Here is a 17,205-nt window from a genome sequence, read left to right on the forward strand (position 1 = left end):
GCAGAGAGATGGAGAGAAATCTCACACCAGGGCGAGGGATCTGCTTTGTTTCAAACTTTTACCCTACACCCACAGCATAGATATTAGGTACCCAACACTGAATTATTGATCTCACTCCTATAAAAGTCCTCACAGAAAATGTTCACAGCATGAATTATACATGTTAGGTATTTTCATAAATTTCCCCTCGTGTATTTTGGATTATTGTTTCTCTCTCTATTAAAATGAGGAACCATAACAAGCTCTTTGTGTAATAAAAATCAAGATGAAAGTAAGGCAAGAGGACAAGAAAGCGTCTGTGATGCAAGAGTGGCATATGCCAGCCAGACCACTTTTGTCCCAGTCTTCCCATCTCCTCTGTTTTCAACAGCAGAGGCCAAGCTACAGATGCCATCCTCTCAGCTTTCCTATGCTGCTCTGACAGTGCAAATCAGGATATGCAAACTGAAATGCAGTCACCTTTTATATTTGAAGGAACAAATTTACACTGTAAGTAAACAGAAATAATAAAACTTTTTTCTTCTTCCAGTAAATACTTGACTTGATCCCTGGTAAGGCTTAGACACAACAGCTTAATTTACAGTAGCCAATCTACACTTGAACTGTATTTAAATAGAGCCAGGACACAGACCTAAGACCAGGACCCCAATAATCTATGTGGTTATAATGCTGGCCAAATTCCTGGCACAGCTTTGGCCTAGAGCAGGCAGACTCCCAGGTGGTGACCAGTGCACCAGTACAGTTTGGGATTTAGCAAGCACAGGGATCTTTTATCATTTGAAGCCTGGGTACATCCAGCCCATTTTTAGAGCTAAAATGTTAAACTCAAGCTTTGCTGTGGCAGTTGCTTAAGGACCAGAGGTGAACATAGAAAGTGTGATCCTCAGACTGAGGTTAAGTTTTGGGCTTCCTCAGTTCTCCACAAAAGTGATTTTCCACACTGGTTGATTTTCACTGTTGCCAGACCAAGCTCAGTGGATTGCCTGCCCCAATTCCAGGCTTGTTTTCCTCTCCACTGTCACAATGATTGTTCTAAAGGTATCCTACATGAGAAAGCCATTTGCATGCCATCTCAGTAGTGAAAAATCAAGGGAATTTCATTACATTTAATGGAACAGAAGAGAAAAATAATTTTTATCATGAAAATCATCATCTTTACTTTCCTGGTATGAGTCATGAAGGAGAAGCTAACCTTTGCAAAGACACCAAAATATATTTGTGATTTCTAGTTCTGCTGCTATTAATAAAGGAACAATCATTACCTTGCCTTTGACATATAGAGCTTAGATATTTATAAAAGTATTTACTTGAGAATGGAAATTATGGAAAATGTCCATTTCTTAAAATAAAAAAAATTCCACCACATTCCATGATCTCATGTACAAAGTCACAAAGGTTTAAGATGTCTTTGGAAGTTTCCAGCCCTAGAAAAAATTCTCTCCCAGCAATCTTATTGCCTTCAGTGGGCTCAGCCTATCAAGATGACCATGTTTTATTAATGATACCTGTGAGGTAGGACCAGCTGACAGCAGAGGTCATTGGTGGAATTTAATCCCTTTATAACTCAAAAAAAAAGCCAACTCAAATACAACTGATGTCACATCACCCTCTATTTATGGGACATTCCTTTTGTTGTTAGGTCAGGCACCAGATAGATCAGGGATGGACCCGATGTGCACTTACCTATTTCATCAGCATTTTGAAGGACCTCTCACTTATTGAAAGGCCATTGAAAGCTGGTCTTGAGTAGATTCGGGGTTTAAATTAACGAGACATCAGCTCTGTCACCATTCCTGATCACAAATGTAGATTGCAACCCCCACACTGCACTTACCCAGATAGGTGAACTTCCCCAGCTTGCTGTCAAGATGCCAATCACAGCTCCTGTGGTGGCCATAGGAAGGTACCAGCTGGAGTGGTTGTCCCCTCCTTGTCCCACAGGACACCACAGCCTCAAGATGGGCAGGAAGATCCTTGTGTTCCACCAGCAGGTAATTCCCAGCCTTGAAGTTGCTAAATGTCACTGAATACTGGAGAGGAGGGAACCAAAGGAAACATGTCTGAGTCTGTGATTAGAGCTCCATGGAGTGCAGCATCAAGGGGTAAAGAGGAAGGTGCTCCTCACAGGCAAAATGTGTTGAAAACAGGAAAAGAGATGCAAAACTAAGCAGGAGGTGATGGTAAATGCAGAGAAAAAATCAACTCCCCTCATCACCTTTGAAAGGTGAGGAGGATCAATGTCTTCTGAAAACTGTGCTTCAACACATCTTAAGGCAGTAAAAATCCTGTAGTTCCTAAGCACCACACTGAACTTTCACCTGAGATATGCAAAATCATCAAGTGTCCATGGCCAAGTGGGATGGGGCTTAGAGCAACCTGGTCTAGTGGAAGGTGTCCCTGCCTATGGCAGGGGTTGGAACTGGATGAGCTTTAAGGTCCTTTCCAACCCAAACCATTCCATGATTCCACGACCTTCCTGCTCCAGGTGACTACTGAGATCTTATCTAAGAGATAAGAGAGAGCTTATCAGTCACCTTATCTAAGCCTATAAATACAGAGAGACTTTGTGCACTTAACTCTATTTTATTTCTCTCTGTTCATCCAAAGAGATGAAAGCATGGTTATCTCTTCCAGATACCATTTTGAAATTATAAAACCTTCCCGTGTTACCTGGAGCTGTTTGCTGACCAAAGGGTTGTCAAATGTCAACGTGTAAGTCTCTTTATCCAAGAGAAGAACCATCCAGCCATACAGGTTTGATAAAGTGTCAGGGACATAATTGACTGTGTTTGACTTATTCTTACTGTCAGTCACAGTTAAATTATAGGGAATGTCTGGAGCCTCTTTTCTGCAGGAAAAGAAAAAAAAAGTTACATTTTTACATTGAACTCTGTTATTTTGCAACCTGTAAGTTCTATTTTTATTTGAATTACAGCAGCTGTGCTGGATCTCTCTTAAAATGTTTCTCCACTTTTGTAATTCTTTATAAATGCCATAAGAAACAATATTTTGCCCCAATTGCTGTAAAAGGAGAAGGAAAAGAGAGACACAGCATGTAGGAGTAAAGGAAGAGGAAGAGAGCAGAGCAGATGTAACAGCCAGGGTACCAGCTTGTACATTGTCAGAATATTTTCCCTCTGCCAGACTCAGGGCCTCAGGTTCAGCTTTTAGGATCTTCATGAAATTTGGTGGAGTCTTCTTATTAGCCTCAGTCCAGGCTGGGTGGGGTTTGGAGTAACCTGGTCTAGTGGAAGGTGTCCCTGCCCATGGCAGGGGGCTGGAATGAGGTGATATTTAGGGTCCCTTCCCACCCAAACCATTCTGTGATTCTGTGATTATTCACTCCCATTTGGTCAAAAGTGGTCAAAAGTTTCAATAAAAGTCCTGTGTAATTCCAAGAGCTGTTCTCTGCCTGCAGTCACAGCTGGGGCTGCTCAGGACTGATTAAATCCTTCACAAAATGGGTGAACTTTTAGTACAGCAGTTCTTATGAGCATCCAAATGAGAACTCAACCCCCTTTTTCACTAGAACTTGGCACTCCTAATTTCTGAGCAGTCTATTCAGGGGAAAAATCCCTTACTGAGCAGATCAACATTAGCACTGATATCATGAGGAGTCATAAACCCTTTAGATTAAAGGTTGCAGTAGACTCCTCTCAGTTTTGGCATTTGAGTTGACAATAAGCTTAAAAAATCCCTTCTTTTAAGCATCCCTTGAATAATTTTTCTCAATATTTGAAGCATTATCTTACAACTACACATCTCAGCATATTATCTAACCTCTCAGACTGGATATGGCTTACTAACCCAAGACAGTGCTAAAACTTGTGTCATCCTGCAATTTGCCTGTATTTGCAATTTTTGGTTGGTTTGTTGTTTTTTATTTTCCCCAAGTGCTTTGGAGATGATGCAAAATCACCAGAGCAGTCATCCCAGATGTATTTTTCTTTCCTCTTTTAAAATCAGCTCCATTTTTGGGGTTTTTTTTTTCTCTTTTTTTCCCTTTTTTGTTGTTGTTATTCTAGTGTCTGTCACTTTGTCAAATCACTTTCTGGTTACCCAGAAACATTTAGCTGAGAAACAGCAGTGGCAAAGCGAAGTGTGAATCAGCAAAGAATCACTCAACCAGAAGATATTGGCAGACCAATGAAACTGGAAGGAGTTTATAAGGCTTAAACAGCTTTTGTACCACTAATAAACCTCCTGTTATGGGCATTAACTGGACCAGGATATTAGGCTGCTAATTAAGCAAGTAAATGACAACAAGCACATTATTGCCACAGCTATCAGCACCTGTACAGGTATTTTATCAGCAGAAGAACACCACACATAAGGCAGAACTCTCTTGCACATCAGAAGGAGCCTTATGGAGTTGCAAAGATGCCCAATGTCACAGCAAGTGACAGAGACTCAGACCCATCCTCCCTGCAGCATAAATTCACATGGTTTTACTCTTTATTTATTTTAATTTTCATCGCTGGAGAGCTCTGAAGAGAACAGCTTGAATCACTTTTACTGAGGGACTCTCCCCAGTACTTCCAGGAGAAGTAAAGATAGAGTAGAAAGCTTGGAAGGGACAATCCTGCTGGGATACAAGTCTGAACTGTTAGAAGGTTAGGTGGCAATTCCACACCAGGCATGTAGATCCAATAGCTAGTGAATGGGAATATGAAATCACTAACTAGTGAATTAACCGTGAATCCATTTATGTTGGAGACCAATATTTAGAAGACCCCAAATAAATATCTTAAACTGTATAGTGAAGTTCCAGATGGCTACAGTTAAGTCAAATACATATTTTCCTGGGTGTCTACTTATAACAGACAAGTTATAGAGTCATAGAATCATTTAAGTTTGAAAAGACCTCTGAGATTATAGAGTCCAACCATTAACCCAGTACTGCCAAGGCCACCTCTAAACCATGTCCCAAAATGCCACATTTACATGTGTTTTAAATCCCTCCAGGCATAGAGACTTAACTCTGTTTTTAGAGAGTTATGAGCATCATTGCCCCACAAAGCCCATTTCAATGCCTGATCTCCTTTTTCATGGGGAAATTCTTTTTAATATTCAATCTAAACCTCTCCTGGTGCATCTTGGGGCCCAGTACTCTTGTCCTGTGCCTTGTTCCCTAGGAGCAAAGCCTGACAACACCCCCATACCCCATGGCTGTCCCCTCCTGTCAGGGAGTTGTGCAGAGCCACAAGGTCCCCCCTGAGCCTCCTTTTCTCCAGGCTGAGCCCCTTTCCCAGCTCCCTCAGCCCCTCCTGGTGCTCCAGCCCCTTCCCCAGCTCTGTTCCCTTCCCTGGACACGCTCCAGCCCCTCAATGTCCCTCATGTCATGAGGGTGCCAGAGCTGTCCCCATGGCTGGAGGTGCCCCAGCAGTGCCAGCACAGGGGACAGGCTCTGCCCTGGTCCTGCTGGACACACCAGTGCTGGGACAGCCCAGGTGCCTTTGGCCTCTTGCCCACTTGGGCTCACCTGGCTCATGTTCCTGACCCAGGAAGGAAAAGGAGCAGGAGATACCTTATGGCCTGGAATCTCTAGGGTTTTCTTGACCTGGAATGTTGTGTCCTTGCCTTTTACATGAGTTGCTTGAGGTGTTGCCACCCATAAATTCATTTCCGACTCCCGACAGGCTGCCCACCACCAAAACAAAAATTTGGGGAACCTAGAAAGCTTCTCAGCTCAGTGTACAAGTTAACTGGTGCAAGGACACAATAAGCCTGATACATCCCCCTTGAAAGGATGTCAGTGTGTTGTTTTTTCACCTCCATGCCAAAAAGGCACCAAAATGGAAGTACTCTACTAATGGAATTGCCAGCCACAATTAGCACCATTTCCATTTGCCCTAAATAGCCAGTGATTTCACTGTGCCCTAAATAGCCACCAATCTACCTCTCTTTAATGCTGATGAAGTAGAAGAGCACTGGCACACACAAGTACTTCTAATTCAGAGGATCCGAGGGAGCCTGCACGCATCATTAACGTAGAGAGCTTCATTATCAGAGGAGAGCCTTCCCCTGAACTTCTCCTGGCTTTATTTGAAAGAAACTAGGAGGCAATGGTCTTAATGCAAAATTAACCCTCCCTTTAAACTGCTGGAAGCCTTTGCAAACTGTAAGGGGGGAAAAAAGGATGACTCATTGTGAAGACTGTATTTTTTATATTGAAGCAGGTTTCAATTAAGGAGCAATTTGCTTTAGAAATATGGCAGGATTACAGGATAGGGCTTTACAGTCTGAGCCACAATTCACCAATTGTGACTGTATAAACTGTTATATAATTTAGCTCAAATGCATTGTGCAGAACTGCTCGACAGATATGGGCCACAAAGGATTTGTTAAGCCAATCAACAACATGGAGTAGAACAAATATTAACTCTCCTGTTTATGTTTACCATTAACTTATTTATCCTAAGGGTCCATATCTGTGTGTATGAAGGCAGGCACTCTGTTTAGCTCTAAATGCTTTCTGTTTGTGTAATAATCCATTATGATTATCCCTCTTCAAAAACAGGAAACAATTTAGCATTGAACTTCAAATGGGACACCAAATGTTTATATCAAGAGTCCATGTTTATTGTTGGCCAAAGGGAGGCTAATTCAAAATTATAACCATATCAAACCCTTTACAGGTTTAATCTTGGGCCCCAGACCAGTTCACTTTATTTTAATTGCCAAGAACTAAGAATTTTCAGCTGTTTTCAGTAAATGTGTGTATCTTTGTTGAGATACCAAGCTCATTATTCAAATCTGTCTTTTATTATGAATCCTTAGTAGCAGTGATTTTTTTCATGCATGAGTCTTTTAGGAAATTACCAGATCTTTGACCCTGATCTTCAGTCACCATCATGGGCTGAATTGTAAGTAAAAGAAGAATTGAGATGGTTTCCCAGGAATAGAAAGGGTTGTGACTGACAAGATGGATTCCTTCAGAGTAGAATTTCAGTTTGCTACCTCTGCCTTCCAAAATCCCCCATGTTCTTAAAACATTTCCCCAGATCCTAAGTTTACAAGCTGATATTTTCAGGAAAATGAAAATCAGACAGAAATCCTGAGCTGGAAAGTGGTTGGTAAACAAACAGTTCAAATGTCTGCAGTGTGAGCATGGCAAACACCAGAGGAGGACTGCTTGTTCACTCTTCTTTTACCACATCAGGCAGAGCTCTGAAGAGTCCCTGGAAGTGTCCAATGCCAGGTTGGATGGGGCTTGGAACAACCTGGGGTAGTGGAAGGTGTCCCTGCCCATGGCAGAGGGTGGAATGAAATTATCTTTAAGGTCCCTTCTAACCCAAACTATTCTGTGATTTTAGGATCAATATGTTGGTTATTACAGGGAGCCCCAGCTGATGCACCTGGCTCTGATCTATCCAGGCCATAAGAAGCATACAACAGACTTGTCAGATTTCTCCTTGCCAGGAAAGAAAGCTTAGGGCCAGCAAATGTTGCCTCAATGTTAAATTTATCTCCCTGCACTTAGAAATACCTCAGATGATGGTCAAGCTGAGGGGGAAGGCTTGAAGAAACATCTTGTCTTTCATACTCATAACACTGTGCAGGATCTGTCTTTGCTGCCCATACCCCTGACTGCAGGGTGAATGGAAAGGTGTCATCCACTGGGAAACAAATTTCTCTTGGTGGGGTGTCTGAAATGCCAGAAATGCAGCAGAGTAAAAGCTGATTCTCTAAAGCTGAGCTGAGGAGTTGGTAACTGAGCAGTCAATAATTTAATATTTGCCTTCCATGTTACATCACAGGAGCCTCAGAGGATGGGTTATGGTGACAAGTGACCATGTAAGCTGCTCCCTGAGTGGCGGGGACACATGGCCAGAGAGTGACTGAGGACATTTAGAGAAGAATTGTGGTTGTCAGGGTGTTTCACAGCAGGGGGGTGTTCAGCTGAAGGCAACACAGAGAGTAAATATCAAAGGAAAAGCAAAACTAGAGTAACCACCTGAAATTTCTTCACAATTCAAAGACACGGAGGTAGGGGGACACCAACCCATCAGCAGTGGCTGGGTTTGCAGCAGAAGTGCATCACACAGAGAGGATGTTAGAGCTGATTTAGGAATGAAACCTAAAAAGGTAATCTCTTGCTCTGCAGCAGAAGAGGGAGACAATAAAAGGCTTGAACTATAAGACTGGTGCTGAGCAAGTCCAAGTAAAGCAAAGCAAAATCTACTGCTTCCCCAGAGAGAAAAGGAAAGCAAATTAGAGGGACCAAGAGGGAAACTCCCTTTTGGCAGGCGCAGCCACCGCGTGTTTGGAGTACCCTTCGCCGCAAGGGGCTGCCAGGCTGCAGATTATTCTAATGCTCTCCTCTTGTAAAAATTATGCATAATGTGAAGAAACTTTGAAAGTCACTTAATCATGTTATGACAATTTTTTAATGAAAATTTGTTTTAATATTAATAGAGATTCATAGTTTCATGATAATATGGGTAGCGGTGGCATTTGGAGCAGCCGTTTCTAGCCTGCAGCCATGCTGTGCTGTGCCATAGCATAAGCTGTGCTTCAGACTACTCAATAACTTTCTCACATATAAATTTATAAAGACTTTTATAAGCTCCAATTACATTTTTAAAAGACATAAAACCCCTCTTTAAAGTGTGCTTACGTGACACATTAGCTTAACTTTCAACTGGACTTTGTGAAGAAGGGTTTTGTTACAGCAGCGTTAGCTTGGAAATGGATCCCCATTTCCCTGGAAGTTGTTGAGTGAAGTAGTTCAGGACAGAGAGTCACAAAATGTTCAAGATAGTAGTTCTCCTTTTCAGAAAAGAGCTTCCATAGTTTTTCTCTAACAAAACACTCATTTTCTCCCAAACACGCAGATTATTTTGGGGAAAAGTGTCAATACAGCACATGCATCCTGGTAAATTAAACAGCACAAAGATAAACAGTCAATTGCCCACATTGTATCATAAATAATTGAAATTGTTCCAGACATTCTTTTAGCTGGCACCAAACAGCCCTATCCCTGACAGCTCCCAAGCAGGGGATTTTCCCTAAAGATTAGTGCTGATGCAACATCCCTGATTTTTTAGAGACTGAAATGGTTAAAAATATGGCCATGTCCAATCCTTGCCAGTTGCTCTCAGGGTCAGGGTATGATCCTGAGGTTGCTGAGATAGAGGGTGCCATACTAGGTCTCCCCTCTTAAAATCCATTATTTGCCTCAACCTTCAAAATTTTTGGAGCCAGAATACCATTCCTGAAATCCAGGATAAGTGAAAAAACCCACTATCTCAAGCGTCTCATGCTTTTTTTTTTGAGGAGCACAGAAAATTCATGCAGCAGACCTGACAGGTCTCATATTCCATAGCCTGGTAGAGGATAATAGAAAGATTTCTTCCAGAGAGATTTTTAACTCTTTTCTTGTCAGAAACTAAAGAGAGCCAAGCAACAGTGCTTTTGTCTTTTCATTGAGGTGAGATGGATCCAAGAGGAACTTGTTAAGAATTTTTTTCCTGTCACTCACCTATCTTTATTCTCTTTACTCAACCTCTGCCAATTGCTCCTAGTCATGTTTTGCTGTATTAATCCTAAACTATTCCTTTTTTATTGCAAACACTCCCCAAACACATCTGGATAAAATTCATCCATTCTCCACCTCCCAACCCCTCATCCTCTGGTCATGGTGTAGATATTTTATTGACTTTTACTCTTCATCCCCTCCAGCTTCTTTTATTCCCCATCCTGGTCCTCTCCCAGGTTCCTTTTGGAGCTCTATCTATCTGAACAAAGCCTCCCTGACTCACCACCCTCATTTGACTGGTTCTGACAGTATTTCAACTTCACATGACAGTGATTTGGCTGCTGGGAGCTGCTGAGGAGAGAGGATCTGGAAGCAGCACAGAGAGGATGCTCACGGTCCCTGGGGTTACTCTGCTGAGTACACAGGAGGCCAGGCTAACAGCTGGCTTCTTCTTCTCAGACTGCCAAGGATCTTTTACATAAATTGACTCCCAGCTCATGCCGATGAATAATAAAGAAGCTGAATATATATTGCTTTAAATAAAACCTTAATTGAGAAGTCATTGATATGGCTAATCATCAAATCCTGAAACTATTTAGATTGAAAGGGACCTTAAAGCTCATTTAGTTCCCACCCCCTGCCATGGGGAGAGACACCTTCTACTAGACCAGGTTGCACCAATCCCTGTCTAACCCAGTCTTGAGCACTTCCAGGGAAATTCTCATGCAGTTTAGGTCTGGTCATTTAGGTTTGGTAAAGTCTTCCAGAGTTAACAGCAATGGTGCGGATAAACTGCTTGTGCTTGTTCTTTACCCACCTTTTGATAACAGGAGGAACAAGATGTATTAAATACATGAACTGCCATGAATCATTAACAATTACATTGTGGCAGTACCCAAAAGGACCCAAATCACTCTACAGGCAACATTTGGAGAAGCTCCATCCACCCACACAGCATCAGCCCAAAGATCTTGCAGTTCATTTCATCAAGGTAAACAGAGACTAGAAAGGGAATTAATTTCCCCAAGACCTCAAGGTTAACTGCTTAGGAAAAATACCAAGCACAGTTTTATTTTGCCTTCTACCCAGGATTCTTTTAGTTACATATGAATGACTGCAAGCTCTTAAATTTTTGCAGACTTTTGCTTTCATTACGAGATACAGTAACCACATGCAAAGCCTCCAGGTAACTCAAAGTCTCACAGTTTTCTCCTTCAATGGAAAAGCTGATTAGTTTTTTTCCTGTTTGGGAAGGGGTTGGGGTTTTCTCCCTTCTACTTCTCAAACATTAATTATGAGCTAGACATGAATAATTAACAGCCCTCTGACAGAGCACTTCAGGATTTCTGCCTGTGTACTACTAACCTGAGACAGCAAAATATGGATAATTGTTCAGATTTTTACTTCAAAAGGAGAGTGAAATACTGAGCAGGGGACTGGGAAGGGAAGATGATCATGGAAGAAAAGCAGGAGTGATGTTTAGATCTCTAAAAATCATTTTCACCCTTTTTATTATGTCAGAAATTTGGAAGTGTCCTTCCTGGGTGATAAAAGTGTTGGCAGTTCTTGGCTGAACAGCATTCCCCCACTGGATACTGTCAGCTGCCAGCTGGTAAATGGCAGGGGAAATTCCAGCTTGGGGAGACAAGTGAACTGGGACAGAACTGGGAGCTGTACAGCCACCAAGGCTGATGGGAACAACCTGGCTATACCCCAGGACTGGATTATTATTAGAGCTCTTTTTAATTTCCCAAGCTATCAAATACTTCAGTGTGAATGCCAGATCTGACACAGCATCTCCAGGAGATCCTTGTCCTTCTGCCATGCATTGTGTGGTATTTTCTGGGGTCCCCGTGGCAGGAAGGAAATGAGGAATCTGACTCCATGTTCTTAGAAGGCTAATTTATTATTTTATGTTACTATATTATATTAAAGAATACTATACTAAACTATACTAAAGAAGAGAGAAAGGATACAGACAGAAGGTTTAATAAGATAATAATTAAAAACCTGTGACTCTCTCCAGAGTCCCAACACAGCTGGACCGTGATTGGTCATTAAGTAAAAACAATTCACATGTTGGATAAACAATCTCCAACCACATTCCAAAGCAGCAAAACACAGGAGAAGCAAGTGGGATGATATTGTTTTCCTTTTTTTCTGAGGTTTCTCAGCTTCACAGGAGAAGAATCCTGGGCAAGGGGATTTTTCCAGAAAATATGACAGTGATAGCCATGGAGTGACAGGCCATGGGAGACAGCACAGCAGATTAAGAGATGCCACTGCCCAGGCTTTAGACCTAGTTTAGGACCAAGCAGAGAGGCAGCAGTCCTGGCACTGAGCTCAGACCAGCAGCAATATCAGAATAACACACAGAAGCAAAACCCACACTGTATTTTGGGAGGTGGAACAATTACTTACAAATGAAGATCCATACGGTGGAAAACAAGGTCACTGTCACAGATGCTGCCACCAGAAGCTTGGCTGAAGTTGGCACTGGCTGTGCAAGATGCTGCCAGGATATCTGTGGAAGGCAGGATGTGACTTCCCTTCTGTCCCGTGGTGGAGCCATCAAGGTCCTCAAGGATGGCAGCGTGAGGAAAGGGGAAGGACACTTGGAAAGGGGAATTGGTGAATTTCAGATGTTCAGCTGTCACTGTAAACCCACCTGCGGGTGACAAGAAGCACGTCAAAAAAACAAAATGGTCACCTCATGTAATGGGCCTGAAGACAACTCTCTGGAGGAAAAGAGACCAACTTCATTCCACCTTGCCTTTGGAAAAATGTCTGATGGGTCAACAAAAATGAGGAGATCCAGGAAAATAAATGGAGATGGCTGTAGGAATAGCTATTGCTGTACCAGACCAAACCTGCCAGTACCCGGCTGCGACTGGTTCAGACATGCCTGATCCAGGTGCTGCTCCTGGCCCTACCAGCATCTCCTCAGTGACTTCAAACATTTATTCAGAGGCCCCACAGCCAAAATTAAAGTGACACTTATAGATTCTGTCTGCCTTTTTTTTAGAGGTGAGTACATGGTGTAAATGCACTTGACTCTTCTGCATATGTGCAGCACCTGGCAGAATAAAGCCTAGCCTGAAAAGTGAGTCTGGAGGATTTTTTCACTACTGAAACATAGATAGCTACAAAAAAGATGAATATTCATGCAGGCTAGAGTTTATGAGCACATTAATATTTACAGAAATGTCAGAAAACCATTGCCCCATGGACTGTAACAAGTCAGCTTTGGCAGGAGTGCCCTACAACACATGGGTTACTATTTGACTGTCCTAAAACCAGTTTTAGCCTGACTAAGCCAAATTTGACTATTCCTCCTGTCCTTTGATCTCATCTCCTGAAATCCTCTTCTATGTTATTGTAGGACAGTCTTCATCTATATATAAATACATTTTATTACAATATAAAAGGCAATTGCAGTTGGAACATTCTTCAAAGAGCCTTTGAGTACCTCTTCAAAGCTCAGAAGGATGCTTAGTTTACACATTATCTTAGGCAAATTCACCTCAGGTTTAGGCCGGTAAGCAGTTTGGTGGAATTCTGTGAGGTGGTGTCACAGCTTTTAAAGAAATCATCACTCTTGAAATTTTACCTCTCAAAATAAAGATGCAGAAACAAGGCAGAGTATAAAACCCATTTCCACTGAGAAAACTGTATCAGGGCAAAAATCAGGCCACATTTGTCTTAAAATAAATGCAATATGTGGCTTCAACTGAGTGGTGAAGCCATATCCAGAAAGACTGGGGAGAACCTAAAATCTCAGCCTGTGCAGAGGAATTATCAATGGTCAGCTGTGGAAATTATGAACTTGTAATGGCAGGGGGAAGCTAGGGATTTGGGAATTCTGGGAAATAAATATAAATCAGACTCACCCTGCCCTTGGTAACAGCCAGAACAAGTCCTGATCGCTGTGCAAGTGTTCACATCAAAGTTCCTGAAAGCTGTGTGGGAGATGAGGAGCTGGTATCTTTTGGGAGTCCTTAGTCCTGCAGACATACAGGTCCTATCCTGAAGTGAAGAAATGAAGGAAACATCACCATGTGAATCATGGAGTCCTAGAATGGTTTGGGTCGCAAAGGACCATAAAGGTCACCTCATTCTAATCCCCTGCCATGGCAGGGACATCTTCCAAAAGACCAGGTTGCTTCAAGTCCTGTCTAACCTGGCCATGAACATTTCCAGAAATGGAGCATCCAGGATGCAGCAGCCGGGAATGCAAGAGTGTGACTGCCCATAATTGTGGAGTTTAAAGGACAGATGTAAGCCATTGTTTGGCAAATTCTGACAACACCCATCTAATTCCCCACTCAAAGCAGGTGATGGCATCGCTTTTAAGGGCAGCTTGTTGCCCTTTGTTTGAGTTGTGGCGTAGTAGTTATGATTGGACATTCCCTAGGAAGAAAGAATCCACCTAAAAGCCACAATGAGTGGATTTTTACATCCCCATTTCACTTTGCCTTTTCTGTCCAGCAAGTGGGAATTTTTCCTACTCTGCAAAGATGACCATTCTTATTTCTGTTCTAAGAAAAATCTGAGCACTGAAATTCAAAGGGATTTTGTGTGATTTGGCATGGGGACACACTTAAGCCAGGCTCTCTGAAAAGCTCTAGAGGACTTCAGGGTCTATTAGAACTTAAAAAGACAGAAAGGAAGAACAAAAGCCACAGGAGATGAAAAACACAATCAACAAACTGGATTTTGGGGTGATTGTAGTCCACAGCAGAGTGAAAGTGTACAACCCTCTGCCCAACTGTCTTGGAAACAGGCTGGAAATAAAGATATACTTAGAGTTAGTGAGCAGCCTGGAGGAAGAAGGGCTGGCAGGAGTCTGTGATCCTGTTTCTGAGGCCAGTGAATACTTGTAGAATATATCTCAGAAGCCATAGTAAAGAATCAATCAAAAAATCCACCCTATGTGAAAACACCTGCAATCGAAAAGAAAGAATGTAATGGACTCTTATAAGCAGATTATTACTTCAAAGAGAAGGTGCTATCTTTAATCTTTGTGAGACACAGTACTTCCATCAGCTGTTTTATTCTGAAGCCAAAACATCAGGATTGACAGTCCTGGTCCTTGGGCCCTCCTATTCCAAGTCACTGCTAAGCAGAAATCCCTTGTTTCTGGTAACAAATTGCTCAGAAAGTCTCTATTGGCTTTTTTCTTACATTACTGGTTCTTCCATCCCACCCAATTTTCTATATTTTTAAATTAATTATTTTATTTAAACAAATAGCAAATAGACCAGTGTGAGACAATAATTCTCCCTTGTGTGTCTCAGAACTCTTGATTTTCCAGGATGAAATGCTTCTACTTAAATGGTCCCACAAAGACAGAGCTGCTTAATGGGAATATGGAGGAGGGTTTCTGAATTTCTTGGAAGTTAAAAAAAATCTTTCACTTGGCTTTTGCCAATCCTGGATTTAGCCCTGTCACTAATGTTTCAATGGGTCAAAGCCCCAACTTTTCAATGCCCTGATATTTCCAGAAATCAACTTTGTTTTAAAAACACTTTTTTCCAAAAAGAGGAAGGGCTAACAGAGAGGAATATCCAAGGTTCCCATTAAATTAATGTCATAAAGTTTTAATTGATAGTAAAGAGACGTCATTATTAAAGGGAGAATTACATACATTAAGATGTAAATTATGACAAGGAGGCTCTTATCATGAGATAATCAAAGATAATCCCCCCCTTGAGGTACTGCAAGAAACAAGGCACAGCGTGAGCACCTCTAAATCTCTCAGCAAGAACAACACTGGAGTCTTCCCATGGATCCTGCAAAGCAAAAACAAAGACATCCACCCCTTGGTGTCAGAGAAATTCACTGGGACATCCCTGGGACACTACAAGGCTGGACAGTGAAGCCAGAATTTTATCTGAACCATCTACTTAAAATAGACCTGCTAAGGAGGTTCCTTTCTGTGAGCTTCTAAAGAAAACTCATTTAAAATACTTTTTTTTTTCTGCCAGTCAGAAAGAAAATTAATTTAATGAACAACAATAGAAAATTGAGCAGGGGAAAAAAAAAGACCTCAAAATCATGAACAAGCATCTGCGGCCAGTTGTAACTAAAATTCCATTGTTATCCATGTTATTAATCTGTTAACAACCTGGTAGCACCCAAAGGACTTCGTCCAGCTGCCTAAAGAAATAGTGGAAGAAGAACGTATTTACTGCATAAATAAAATTACATTTTGTCAGTATTTTTCATTCTCAAGTAAAAAGTAACACTCTGTGTTCCAGGTGGACCAATGATGCTGAGAGAGAGAGAGCAGAGGAAACCAGAGCTGGTGTTCCCCCTCAGTATTCTCAAATCACTAAACTAAATCCACTTGTGCATAGTTAAATGGTGCTAAATGCAAAAGGTGTACAGGCATTTGTGTTAGAAAAGCTTGATTAAAGAAAAATTATGATGCCTCTCAAAAAGTCAGGTTTGGTGAAATTCCAAGATTTTTCTTAGACCATATCAATACTGGAAAAAAATATGAGTAGGAAAAGATTTGCACTTGTCTTGCTAAGACCCTTCAGCTTTTTGTGTTTGTTTTCACTTTTTGAATTTTTTTAAGAAAGACCCTTCAGCTTTTTGTGTTTGCTTTCACTTTTTGAATTTTTTTTAAGAAAGAATATATAGGATTATGCTTTATAGTGTGAAATTTTATAGTAGTTTCTAATGAAAACAGAAAAATCAGAGTCCTTGTTTCAAATATGCTTAAAAAAAATCTCAAAAACTTCCATGCTGTAAAGAAAAGATGTTTGAAAAAAAAAAACCCAAAAACCTGTAGAACTGTTTTGGTTGGAAAAGCCCTCTAAGACCATGGAGCCCAACCATCAACCCAACACTGCCAAGGCCAACACTAAACAGTGTCCCAAAGTGCCAGCATTTACATGGTTTTTAAAACACTCCAAGTAATTCCACTACTGCCCTAGGCTGTCTGTCCCAACATTTGAAAGCCTTTCAGCAAAGATATTTTCCCCAAAATCCAGTCTAAACCTTTACTGGTGTAACTTGAAGGCATTCCCTTATAACCTGTTTAAAATCCAAGTTTTTCCCAATCTGCCATGGAGCAGGTGCTGTTCTCTAGGTTCCTTTCTAATTTCTGCAAATCCCTATTGAAACGTTGCTGTGAGACTTAAAGAGACATTGAAATTTCTTGCAGTTCTTACCTTTTGCCCAAGGTGTCCATTTAAAACACTATCAGACACAGAGGTGTTTCCCAGGCTTTCCACAATGTCAATGCCAAAATCTTTGCAAGCAGAAATCCATAAATGCTGGAGTTCAAGGTTCCTGCTACTGAAAATCTACATGAAAGGAAAATAAAATAATAAAAATAGATATCATCATCAAATAATATAATGGTTTAGGTTAGAAGAAGCCTTAAAGACAATTTCATTCCAACCCATGCCATGGGCACTGACACCTTCCACTATCCCAGGTTGCTCCAAGCCCCATTCAGCCCAGCCTTGAACACTTCTGGAATGGGGCACCTAAAAGAAAGAGGATTGTTTCTAAAGGGAGCCCATGGAAAAAAGCAGAATAAACTTAGTTATTTGTGTATTCTAGGGCAGCCACATACAAAGAAATTACAAGTTATGCAGAGAAAACAAACCTAGAACAACAACAAAACTGCAAATCACCTTTTTACTTCTTTTCATACAAATAGCCTTTCCAGAGAGGGAACACATCAGCCTGAAAAATCACACTGAAAA

The 17,205-nt window shown here is 41.4% G+C and overlaps 1 protein-coding gene across 1 annotated transcript in view; it reads right to left on the reverse strand.

Moving 5' to 3' along the window:
- The window catches only part of PKHD1 (PKHD1 ciliary IPT domain containing fibrocystin/polyductin), a 235,758-nt gene that overhangs the window by 101,836 nt on the left and 116,717 nt on the right, over nt 1–17,205 (reverse strand). The window contains exons 44-48 of the mRNA XM_066545943.1: nt 16,663–16,797; nt 13,372–13,507; nt 11,903–12,149; nt 2,671–2,848; nt 1,835–2,030 (exon numbers count right to left, since the gene is read on the reverse strand). Coding sequence (XP_066402040.1) covers nt 1,835–2,030; nt 2,671–2,848; nt 11,903–12,149; nt 13,372–13,507; nt 16,663–16,797 — 892 coding nt within the window. The remainder of the gene's footprint in view (nt 1–1,834; nt 2,031–2,670; nt 2,849–11,902; nt 12,150–13,371; nt 13,508–16,662; nt 16,798–17,205) is intronic.

This window comes from Molothrus aeneus, chromosome 3, assembly GCF_037042795.1.
Source record: "Molothrus aeneus isolate 106 chromosome 3, BPBGC_Maene_1.0, whole genome shotgun sequence".
Lineage (NCBI taxonomy): Eukaryota > Metazoa > Chordata > Aves > Passeriformes > Icteridae > Molothrus > Molothrus aeneus.